This window comes from Mirounga angustirostris, unplaced genomic scaffold (assembly GCF_029215605.1).
Source record: "Mirounga angustirostris isolate CCGP_5_RB_7025 unplaced genomic scaffold, mMirAng1.0.hap1 SCAF_6, whole genome shotgun sequence".
Classification (NCBI taxonomy): Eukaryota; Metazoa; Chordata; class Mammalia; order Carnivora; family Phocidae; genus Mirounga; species Mirounga angustirostris.
Genome location: NW_026991714.1, coordinates 47282450 through 47295053, shown reverse-complemented (window position 1 = coordinate 47295053; position 12604 = coordinate 47282450). Strand labels below are relative to the sequence as shown.

The 12604-nt window shown below is 37.8% G+C and overlaps 1 protein-coding gene across 1 annotated transcript in view; it reads left to right on the top strand.

The window, feature by feature from the left end:
* Window positions 1-10144, top strand: part of LOC135364821 (complement factor H-related protein 4-like) — a 64900-nt gene extending 54756 nt beyond the window's left edge. Inside the window, 2 exon segments of the mRNA XM_064595525.1 lie at window positions 8633-8806; window positions 9261-10144. Of these exon segments, the coding sequence (XP_064451595.1) occupies window positions 8633-8806; window positions 9261-9451 (365 nt within the window). The 3' untranslated portion in view covers window positions 9452-10144.
* The last annotated feature ends 2460 nt before the right edge of the window (window positions 10145-12604 follow it).

Genomic DNA, 12604 nt, shown 5'->3' with positions numbered 1-12604 from the left:
GATGAACATTTTTTCATGTGTCTGTTAGCCATTTGTATATCTTCTTTAGAGAAATGTCTGTTCATGACTTCTGCCCACTTTTTGACTTGATTATTTGTTTTTTGGGTGTTGAGTTTGAGAAGTTCTTTACAGATCTTGGAAATCAGCACTTTGCAAATATCTTCTCCCATTCCGTGGGTTGCCTCTTTGTTTTGTTGACTGTTTCCTTTGCTGTGCAGAAGCTTTTTATCTTGATGAAGTCCCAAAAGTTCATTTTTTGCTTTTGTTTAACTAGCCTTTGGAGATGTATCTTGAAAGAATTTGCTGTGGCCGATGTCGAAGAGGTTACTGCCTATGTTCTCCTCTAGGATTCCTGTCTCAAATTGAGGTCTTTCATCCATTTTGAGTTTATCTTTGTGTATGGTGTTAGAGAATGGTCAAGTTTCATTCTTCTGTATATAGCTGTCTAATTTTCCCAGCACCATTTATTGAAGAGACTGTCTTTTTTCCATTGCATATTTTTTTCCTGCTTTGTCGAAGATTATTTGACTGTAGAGTTGAGGGTCCGTATCTGGGCTCTCTATTCTGTTCCATTGGTCTATATGTCTGTTTTTGTGCCAGTACCATGCTGTCTTGATGATGACAGCTTTGTAATAGAGCTGGAAGTCCGGAATTGTGATGCCGCCAGCTTTGCTTTTCTTTTTCAACATTCCTCTAGCTATGTGGGGTCTTTTCTGCTTCCATACAAATCTTAGGATTCTTTGTTCTAGCACTTTGAAAAATGTCATTGGAACTTTGATCGGGATGGCACTGAAGGTATAGATTGCTCTGGGTAGCATAGAATTTTGACAATGTTTATTCTTCCGATCCATGAGCATGGAATGTTTTTCCATCTTTTTGTGTCTTTTTCAATTTATTTCATGAGGTTTATTCCAAGGTATCTTATGGCTTTTGGTGCTATTGTAAATGGAATCATTTCTCTAATTTCTCTTTCTACAGTTGCATTGTTAGTTTATAAGAAAGCAGCTGATTTCTGTGCATTGATTTTGTATCCTGCCACATTACTGAATTGCTGTATGAGTTCTAGTAATTTGGGGGTGGAGTCTTTTGGATTTTCCACGTAAAGTATCATGTCATCTGCAAAGAGAGAGAGTTTGACTTCTTGTTTGACAATTTGAATACCTTTTATTTCTTTTTGTTGTCTGATTGCTGTTGCCAGGACTTCCAGTACTATGTTGAACAACAGTGGCAAGAGTGGGCATTCTTGACATGTTCCTGATCTTAAGGGAAAGGCTCTCATCTTTTCCCCATTGAGGATGATATTTGCTGTGGGTTTTTCATAGATGGATTTTATGAACTTGAGGAATGTTCCCTCTATCCCTATGCTCTGAAGAGTTTTAATTAGGGAAGGATGCTGTATTTTGTCAAGTGCTTTTTCTGCACCAATTGAGAGGATCATATGGTTCTTCTCTCTCCTCTTATTAATGTGTTCTATCACACTGATTGATTTGCGAATGTTGAACCACCCTTGCATCCCAGGGATAAATCCCACTTGGTCAGGTGAATGATCTTTTTAATGTATTGTTGGATCCTATTAGGATTTTGTTGAGAATTTTGGAATCCATATTCATCAGGGATATTGGTCTGAAATTCTCCTTTTTGATGGGGTCTTTGCCTGGTTTGGGGATTAAGGTAATGCTGGCCTCATAGAATGAGTCTGGAAGCTTTCCTTCTGTTTCTATTTTTTGGAACAGTTTCAGGAGAATAGGTATTATTTCTTCTTTGAATGTTTGGTACAATTCCCCAGGGAATCCATCAGACCCTGGACTCTTGTTTTTTGGGAGGTTTTGATCACTGCCTCAATCTTGTTACTGGTTATTGGCCTATTCAGGTTGTCAATTTCTTCCTGTTTCAGTCTTGGCAGTTTATAGGTTTCCAGGAAGGCATCCATTTCTTCCAGGTTGCTCAATTTATTGGCATATTATTGTTGATAATAATTTCTAATAATTGTTTCTATTTCCTTGGTGTTAGTCGTGATCTCTCCCCTTTCATTCATAATTTTATTAATTTGGGTCCTTCCTCTTTTCTTTTGGATAAGTCTGGCCAGTGGTTTATTGATCTTATTAATTCTTTCAAAGAACCAGCTTCTAGTTTCATTGATCTGATCTACTGTGTTTCTGGTTTCTAATTCATTGATCTCTGCTCTAATCTTAATTATTTCTCTTCTAATGTGTGGCTTAGGCATCGTTTGTTGCTTTTTCTCTAGTTCTTTAAGGTGTAAAGTTAGTTGGTGAATTTGGGATTTTTCTATTTTTTTGAGTGAGGCTTGGATGGCTATGTATTTCCCCCTTAGGAAATAAGCCTTTGCAGTATCCCATAGGTTTTGGACTGATGTATTTTCATTCTCATTGGTTTCCATGAATTATTTAAGTTCTTCTTTAATTTCTTGGTTGACCTAAACATTCTTAAGCAGAGTGGTCTTTAGCTTCCAAGTGTTTGAATTTCTTCTACATTTTTTCTTATGATTGAGTTCCAGTTTTAAAGCCTTATGGTCAGAATATGCAGGGAATAATCTCAATCTTTTGGTATTGGTTGAGACCTGATTTGTGACCCAGTATGTGGTCTATTCTGTAGAAAGTTCCATGTGTGCTTGAGAAGAATGAGTATTCTGTTGTTTTAGGGTGGAATGTTCTGTATATGTCTATGAGATCCATCTGGTCCAGTGTGTCATTCAAAGCTCTTGTTTCTTTGTTGATTTTCTCCTTAGATGATCTCTCTATTGCTGAGAGTGGAGTACTGAGGTCTCCTACAATTAACGTATTGTTATCAATATGACTCTTTATTTTGGTTAACAGTTGGCTTATGTGGGTAGCTGCTCCCATGTTGGGGGCATAGATATTTACAATTGTTAGATCTTCTTTTTGGATAGACACTTTAAGAATGATATAGTGTCCTTCTGTGTCCTAACTACAGTCTTTAGCTTAAAATCTAATGTCTGATATAAGAATTGCTACCCCAGCTTTCTTTTGAGATCCATTGGCATGGAAGATGGATCTCCATGCCTTCACTTTCAATCTGGATGTATCTTTATGTTCAAAATGAGTCTCTTGTAGACAGCATATAGATGGGTCCTATATTTTTATCCAATCTGCAACCCTGTGCCATTTTATGGGAGCATTTAGGCCGTTCACATTGAGAGTGATTATTGAAAGATATGAATTTATTGTCATCATGTTGCCTGTGAAGTCCTTGTTTCATAGATTGTCTCTGTAACTTTCTGTTCTATATCACTCTTGGGGTGTTTTTCCTTTTATAGAACCCCTCCTTAATATTTCTTGCAGGGCTGGCTTAGTGGTCACATATTCTTTCAGTTTCTGCCAGTCTTGGAAGCTCTGAATCTCTCCATCCATTCTAAATGACAGCCTTGCTGGATAAAGTATTCTTGGCTGCATGTTCTTCTCGTTTAGTACCCTGAATATGTCTTGCCAGGCCTTTCTGGCTTGCCAGGTCTCTGTGGATAGATCTGACGTTATTCTGATGTTCCTCCCTCTGTGTGGAAGGAATCTCTTCCCCCTAACTGTCTTTAAGATGGTTTCCTTCGTTCTAAGATTTGTGAGTTTTACTATTACATTCCAAGGTGTTGGCCTTTTTTCCTTGATCTTGGGAGGGGTCCTCTCTGCCTCTAGGACACTAACGTTTGTTTCATTCCCCCAGATTAGAGAAGTTCTCAGCTATGATTTGCTCAAATATATATTCTAGTCCTCTCTCTCTCTCCACCCCCTCAGGGATCCCAATAATTCTGACATTGGAACGTTTCATGGTGTCAATTATTTCTCTGATTCTATTTTCATGGATTTTTATTCTTTTTATGTTATTTATTTTTTTTATTATGTTAATCACCATACATTACATCATTAGTTTTTGATGTAGTGTTCCATGATTCATTGTTTGCGTATAACACCCAGTGCTCCATTCAGTACGTGCCCTCTTTAATACCCATCATCAGGCTAACCCAAACCTCCACGCCCCTCCCCTCTAGAACCCTCGGTTTGTTTCTCTGAGTCCATAGTCTCTCATAGTTCATCTCCCCCTCCGATATCCCCCCCTTCATTTTCCCCTTCCTGCTATCTTCTTCTTCTTCTTTTTTTAACATATAATGTATTATTTGTTTCAGAGGTACAGATCTGTGATTCAACAGTCTTGCACAATTCACAGTGCTCACCATAGCACATACCCTCCCCAGTGTCTATCAGCCACCCCGGCCCTCCCACCCCCCACCACTCCAGTAACCCTCAGTTTGTTTCCTGAGATTAAGAATTCCTCATATCAGTGAGGTCATATATTTTCATGGATTTTTAGTTGTTTTTCCCTGGCCTCCTCTTTTTCCTTCTTTTCTATCAATTGGTCTTCTAGATCACTAATTTGTTCTTCTGCCTCGCTTACCCTAGCTGTTAGATTATCTAGATTAGATTGGATCTCATTGATAGCATTTTTAAGTTCTGCCAGTTCAGCTTTCACTTCTGCCCTTAGAGACTTTATGTTGCCATTAATCAATTTCTCCATTCTAGCTATTGTCTTCACAATTGCTACCTTGAATTCCATTTCCAACATCTTGGTTATATCTGTATCCATTTGTAAATCTGTGGCAGCAGTCACAGTCTCTGAGTCTTTCCTATTTTGGGGGTTCCTCCTAGTCATTCTGCTGAGGGGTGGTTGTGGGAATGTGCAGAGTCCAAATTATTGACCACAACCCAAGCAAGATGCACCTGTTTTATAGGGACCTTAGGGTTGCCAGCCTCTTGTTCTCCCAGTCTGTCTTCTGGGCGAGGGACCTGCTACGCTGTTACTCAGGCAACCCTGTTTGGGCAGAGTTGCCCTGCCCCCTGTGGCAGGGGATGGGCTCAGTGAAAACCGTTTTTTGGGGGCTTCCGTTCTCTGGCGGCTTTCCCTGGCAGCTTTCTACATCTCTTCTGAGAGTCAGAGCAGAAGAGATTGTTTCCAACCCTCTGCCTCAGAGTGGAAAGATTGCAGATTGTTCTTCAGTGAGCTCTCCAGGCCACATTATCTCTGTTTCTGTCTGTGCTGCTATAAACTGCAGTGTCCTGTGTTGTGCACCCCTCAGGAGGGCTCCCAGTCCTGACCTCTGGGTTGGGGCATGTCCCTGCCCTTTGTGCTTCTAAAACTGCCTGTGGCCCCCAGTTCACATGCGTGGTCCCGCTGCTCTGGGTTTCAGTCTGGGGGCTGCCCTAAAGTCCTTTCTCCATCGCTACCAGTCTGCAAGTCTGTGCCCCATCCCCAGTGTGAGAGGCTATCACTCACTGGTGGTGTAGGATCGCCACAGCTCTGCTCCCTCCCCACTTCTGTTTATCCTCTGATATCTGCCTGCAGAATCATGGCTCCCCACTTCACACCTCGAAACCAACCGCCTGCGATATTCTGTTTGTAGAGATCCAGATCTATCTTCTTACATCTCAGGCTGATTTCGTGGGTGTTCAGAGTGGTCTGGTAGATATCCAGCTCAATTCCAGGGACTGGTTGGAATAGGGTCCCCTACTCCTCTGCCATCTTTTCCTCCCCCAATGTAGTGTATTTGTTTCATGAAGGATTTGGCCAGATTAAAAGAACAGTTGGAATCATGGAAAATTGCCTATCTTAAGCATTAGGACACTCAGTTATTTTCTGAGGCAAATGTATTAAAGCTACCTTAAGTACATTTGACAACTCAAGAAATTCCATTTTTAGACATGGAATAGGCAGCTGGGGTGTGATCATAGAAGGTGATATAAATTTGGCTTCTTCAGCATGTGGATTATATTTCAAGGTAGTTTACTAGCGGAGCTTATCCAGGGGATTAGTGTGTACAGAAAAGAAAGTCTGAGAAATGGTCATAGAACACTCTAGTATTTAGAGTTCAGGAAATAAAGGAAGCCAACAAAAGTGATATTATATTAGCCACTTGTATTTCATATCAACTTTTGCCTGCCATATATATTTTCCAATCTTTTACTTTGAGCCCACCTATGTTTTCATGTTCAAAGTGAGTTTCTTTTAGGTGCTATATAGTTGGGTCTTGTTTATGTGTCCACCCTGCCATTTTCACTCTTTTAACTGAAGTATTTAAACCATTTACACAGGGATGACTGGGTGGCTCAGTTGATTAAGTGTCTGCCTTCAGTTCAGGTCACAATCTCAGGGTCCTGGGATGGAGTCCAGCATCAGGCTCCTTGGTCAGAGGGAAGCCTGTTTCTCCGTCTGCCTCTGCCTGCTTGTGCACGCATATGCTCTCTCTCTCTATCTCTCTCTCACAAATAAATAAAATCTTAAAAAATATATACCATTTACACATAATTATTGATAGATTAGGGGCTGTGTTAGCCATTTTATTATTTGTTTTATGTGTGTTTCCTCTGTTTTTCATTCCTGTTTTCTTGCCTTCCCTGTGGATTTTTGGAACATTTTTAAATCATTTTGTTTTGATATATCTATATTGTTGAACAGATCTCTTTGTATAGTTTTATTAGTGTTTCTGGCAGTGTGAAGATGCACATATATAGCTTATCACTCCCCCCCCGGGTATTGACATTTTACCATATCAAGTGAAATATGGGAACCTTGCTTCCATTTAGGTCTATTTACTCTCTCCACATTTTTAACATAAAGCTTTTAAGTATTTCCTCTACATTTAGTGAGCACCACATTAAATTTTATAATTTTGCACAAACATCAAACATAAAAAACTCATTAGGAAAAAGTATATTACATTCACCCCCATTTTTATTAATTTCATTGTTATTTTTTCTTCCTTCCTGAAGTCTCCATCCTTCTGTTATCCTTTCCTTTTAACTTGAAGAATTCCTTGAGCAATTCTTTAAGGACAGACAGGTCTGCTGCAGACAAATTCTCTGTCTTCCTTTGTCTCAGAATGTCTTCATTTTGCCCTTAAATCCTACAAGATAGTATCTCTGCATATAGAATTTGGGTTTGACAGTTCTTGTCTTCCAGCGCTTGAGAGGTGTTGTCACTTCTTTCTGGCTCCATGGTGACAGATGAGAATCCCACTAACATTGGAATCCTCTTTCCCCTTTAGGTTAGCATAATTTCTATCTAGCTGCTTTGGATATATATATTTTTTTCTTTTCTCAGTAGTTTTCAGCAGTTTGATTACAATGTATCTTGGCATGAGTTTCTTTAGGTTTATCCAGTTCAGCCTTTTTAATGTGTAGGTTTATGCCTTATGCCCAATTTGGGAAATTTTCGGACATTATTTTTGGAAGTTGTTTGTTGTTGTTTTAATCTCCAACCTCTTTCTTTTCTCTTTCTGGGTATCCAGTTTTTTGCTATCTTCTCACAGGTCCTTAAAGCTCTGTCTACTTTTTGTTGTTGTTTTCAGTCTGTTTTCAAAGTGAATAATTTGTGTTCTATATTCAAGTTTGTGTATCCTTCTGTCACCTGAGATCTATAATGGAGCCCATCCAGTAGGTTTCTAAAAATTTTTATTATTATATTTCTCAGTTCTATACTTCCTATTGGATTTTTAAAAATCATTGTCAAAGAATTCCAATATCGGTGTCATCTTGGTGTGGTCTTCTGTTGATTTTCTTTCCCTTTTTAGGTATTTCTGGTCCTTGGTATGATGAATGATTTCCAATTATATTCTGGACATTTTGGGTATTGTGTTTTAAGACTTTGGATTTTATTGAAGTCTTTTATTTCTCAGGCCCCCATTACTACCATGCAGGGTGTAAGTTCAGGCTCCTCACTTGGCCTCTGTGGATCAAGGTCGGGAGAGGCGTGATCTTAGGTTTCTTTTATGATATTTTTCTGAGGTAATTTAAGTATTGTGTAAAAATGTTTGTTTTGCTAGGTTACTCCTTTCCTGAGCCTTTGTCTAAAGAAACAAAGGAAATTCTTGGGACCCCCCCCTTTTTTTTTGCTTGAACTTGGTATCATTTCTGGGTTACAGTCTTCTTCAGTGCTCAGTCCAGAATCCACTGAAGGCAAAATGAAAAACCAAATAACTCACTGCAGTGTGATTCCTTGAATTCTGAAGTCCTTGAATTCTGAAGTCCTTGAAAGACTGACTTCTTGTCTACATCTTTCATAGTCTCTTATGTTGGATTTTTGCAATACGTTCAGGATTTTTAGTTATACTTAGCAGAAGGACTGAGCAGAAATGTTCCTACCTCATCTTGTCCAGAACAGGAGCCAGCAATTCCCTTTCACATTATACAAATGTGTAATTCTTTGAATTTTATTAAAGAAGTCGATCTTTCTTTTGTAATAAAAGTGAAAATCAATAAACAATGACTAGAGATCCAATAGACGCTGTAGTATGTTGCCTATAGCAATAAAGATTCTTTGTTTATATTAGCTACCCATCTATCCAGCATTTATTCACTAAGAAAAACATTTTTAATATCACAATACTGCAAAGCAGATGTATTTGTTAATGCTTCTGTGTGCTTTCATGTGGGATAAAAAAGGGTGTAAACGTGTGCTTTTCAGTTTCTGTGATTAAAATTTCTTTAATGAATCATTTGTGTCAGCAGATATTACAAGTGTTGATATTAAGTATTGTACTATATTTTTATCGCTTTAACCTGTTTTTCTTTGGCCTTTCAATAAATCAAATAATGTCTTTTATACCCTAAAGGAAAATGTGGGCTCCCTCCGCCTATTGACAATGGAGACATTACCTCATTCCCATTACCAGCTTATGCTCCAGGATCATCAGCTGAGTACCAATGCCAGGCCTTCTATGCACTTCAGGGAAACAGGAATGTAATATGTAGTAATGGACAGTGGTCAAAACCACCAAAATGCTTAGGTAAATATTTTAATGTTCTCATGGATCCTGGGAAAATCAGTGTAGTGAATATGATGTTTAGCTATTTATAATAGAATTTTCATGGATTAACAAACCATCATTCTGTTGAATGCTTGACTATCAAATATTAATATGTGAGGAAATAAAGTTTGAAAAATTCTTGTTCAGGCAGCAAAATATTTTTTAATTCATAATTCATAATTGACATTATGAATCTTTGATTGTAACACTTAATTATCACAGACTAAACATAGTACCTCATTTTTACATCATTCATTGCTTAAAATCATTTAAATCTACATGATGGATTTTCAGATAAATCTTCAGGATGGTTTAGTTCATTTTGAGAATGAAGCCCTGAACCAGTGTGGAAGATTCCCCTTGAAAGTCCAAAATTCTGGGGAAAATATTTATTTACTACTTAATGTTTTTTGTTCATTTTTTATACTTTCAGATCCATGTGTGCTATCAGAAGAAACCATGAGAATGTTTAACATATGGTTACAATGGAGTAGTGAGAAACAAATTTCTGGAAGAGCAGAGGATATTGTTGAATTTGAATGTAACTATGACAGAAAGACATCACGATATACATTCCGAGCAACCTGTCGGGAAGGGAAATTGACATATCCAGTCTGTGGATAAAACAATGGTTAAAACGCTGTCCTAAAATTGAAATATGTACATTTATTCAGAATTTTTCATTATTAATCTAATTCTCAGTTTAGTTTTTCAAGTATTAACTAATTTTTATTTGTAAGTCAGAATATGTGTTTAATATTATGTGGATAGTGTAGTTATAATCTAAGAGACAAATGAATCACTTTTTTGGGGGGGTGTCAGTAAATATTTTTAAAATGAGGTATAATGTGGGAAATAAACAAATTAAGTTAAATAACAAATGGAATCATGTCTAGGTCATTTCCTGGCACATAGTAAGCACTCAGTTAGGGTCTATTGAATGGATACATGTGTACCTTTTTAACCAGGTCTCACATATGCTCCATTAAAAAATAAATCCAAGGAATGGAGAGATGTTCGTCAAAGGGTACAAACTTCAGGTATAAGATGATTAGGTTCTGGGAGTTTAATGTACAGTATGATGATGATTTTAGTTAACAAAACTGTGTTATATATTTGAAAGTTGTTAAGAGAGTAGATCATAAATGTTCTCACCACACACACAAAAATGGGAATTATGTGAAGTGATAGAGATGTTAATTAATCTTATGGTAATCATTTAGCACTGTATCTGTGTATCAAATCATCATGTTTTACAACTTGAGTTTACAGAATGTTATTTGTCAATTATATCTTCGTAAAGTTGGAAAAATATTACATTAAAATATTTAATGAATAAATAAAAAGGATAAAAATAAATCAGTTTTTTCCTTGATAGTTTAGACCACTGGTACCCTAGCAGATAATTATTGAAAGGTATGTATGCTAGGAGCATGCATTTACAGGATGTTATACGCTCATTTGAATCTATCTGATATTTTTATTTTTAAATTTAATTATTCTTATTTTTTTATTATGTTCAATTAGCCAGCATATAGTACATCATTAGTTTTTGATGTAGTGTTCAATGATTCATTAGTTGTGTCTAACACCCAGGGCTCATCACCACATGTGCCCTCCTCACTACCCATCACCCGGCTACCCCATCCCCCCACCTCTCTCCTTTCTGTAACCCTCAGTTTGGTTCCTGGAGTCCAGAGTCTCCCATGGTTTGTCTCCCTCTCTGATTTCTTCCCATTCAGTTTTCCCTCCCCTCCCTGTGGTCCCCCGTGCTATTCCTTATGTTCCACATATGAATGAAAACATATGATAATTGTCTTTTTCTGCTTGACTTATTTCACTTAGCATAATCCCCTCCAGTTCCATAATATTCCATTGTATACCTGAATCACATCTTTATCCATTCACCTGTTGAAGGGCATCTCGGCTCCTTCCACAGTTTGGCTATCGTAGACATTGCTGCTATGAACATTGGGGTGCATGTGCCCCTTCTTTTCACTACATCTGTGTCTTTGGGGTAAATACCTAGTAGTGCAATTGCTAGGTCACAGGGTAGCTCTATTTTTAACATCTTGAGGAACCTTCATACTGTTTTCCAGAGTGGCTGTACCAGCTTACATTCCCACCAATGTAGGAGGGTTCCCCTTTCTCCACATCCTTGCCAACACTTGTTGTTTCCTGTCTCAATTTTTGCCATTCTAACTGGTGTAAGGTGGTATCTCATTGTGGTTTTGATTTGGATTTCCATGATGGCTAGTGATGTTGAACATTTTTTTCATGTGTCTGTTAGCCATTTGTATGTCTTCTTTGGAGAAGTGTCTGTTCATGTCTTCTGGCCATTTATTGACTGAATTATTTGTTTTTTGGGTGTTGAGTTTGAGAAGTTCTTTATAGATCTGGGATACCAGCCCTTTATCTGTAATGTCGTTTGTAAATATCTTCTCCCATTCTCTGGGTTGCCTTTTAGTTTTGTTGACTGTTTCCTTTGCTGTGCAAAAGCTTTTTATCTTGATGAAGTCCCAAAAGTTCATTTTTGCTTTTGTTTCCCTTGCCTTTAGAGACATGTCTTGAAAGAGGTTGCTGTGGCCAATGTTGAAGAGGTTACTGCCTATGTTCTCCTCTAGGATTTTGATGGATTCCTGTCTCACATCGAGGTCTTTCACCCATTTTGAGCTTATCTTTGTGTATGATGTAAGAGAATGGTCCAGTTTCATTCTTCTGCATGTGGCTGTCCAATTTTCCCAGCACCATTTATTGAAGAGACTGTCTTTGTTCCATTGGATATTCTTTCTTGATTTGTCAAAGATTAGTTGACCATAGAGTTGAGGGTCCATTTCTGGGGTCTCTATTCTGTTCCACTGAGTCCAGGGCCAGATGACTTCCCAGGGGAATTCTACCAAACATTTAAAGAAGAAATCATACCTATTCTATTGAAGCTGTTTCAAAAAATAGAAATGGAAGGAAAACTTCCAAACTCGTTCTATGAGGCCAACATTACCCTGATCCCCAAACCAGACAAAGACCCCATCAAAAAGGAGAACTACAGACCAATATCCCTGATGAACTTGGATGCCAAAATACTCAACAAAATCCTAGATAATAGGATCCAACAGTACATTAAAAGGATTATTCACCATGACCAGGTGGGGTTTATTCCTGGGATGCAAGGGTGGTTCAACATTTGCAAATCAATCAATGTGATAGATCACATTTATAAGAAAAGATACAAGAACCATATGATCCTCTCACTTGATGCAGAAAAAGTATTTGACAAAATACAATATCCTTTCCTGATTAAAACTCTTCAAAATATAGGGACAGAAGGAACATACCTCAATATCATAAAAGCCATCTATGAAAAGCCCACAGCAAATATTCTCAATGGGAAAAAACTGAGAGCTTTTCCCTTAAGGTCAGGAACATTACAGGGATGCCCACTCTCACCACTTTTGTTCAACATGGTACTAGAAATCCTAGCCTCAGCAATCAGACAACAAAAAGAAATAAAAGGCATTCAAATTGGCAAAGAAGAAGTCAAATTTTCTCTCTTTGCAGATGACATGATACTTTATGTGGAAAACCCAAAAGACTCCACCTCCAAATTACTAGAACTCATACAGCAATTCAGCAATGTGGCAGGATACAAAATCAATGCACAGTTGCATTTCTATATATTAACAATGTGAGTGAAGATAGAGAAATTAAGGAATTGATTCCATTTATAATAGCACCAAAAACCATAAAATACCTAGGAATAAACCTAACCAAAGAGGTAAA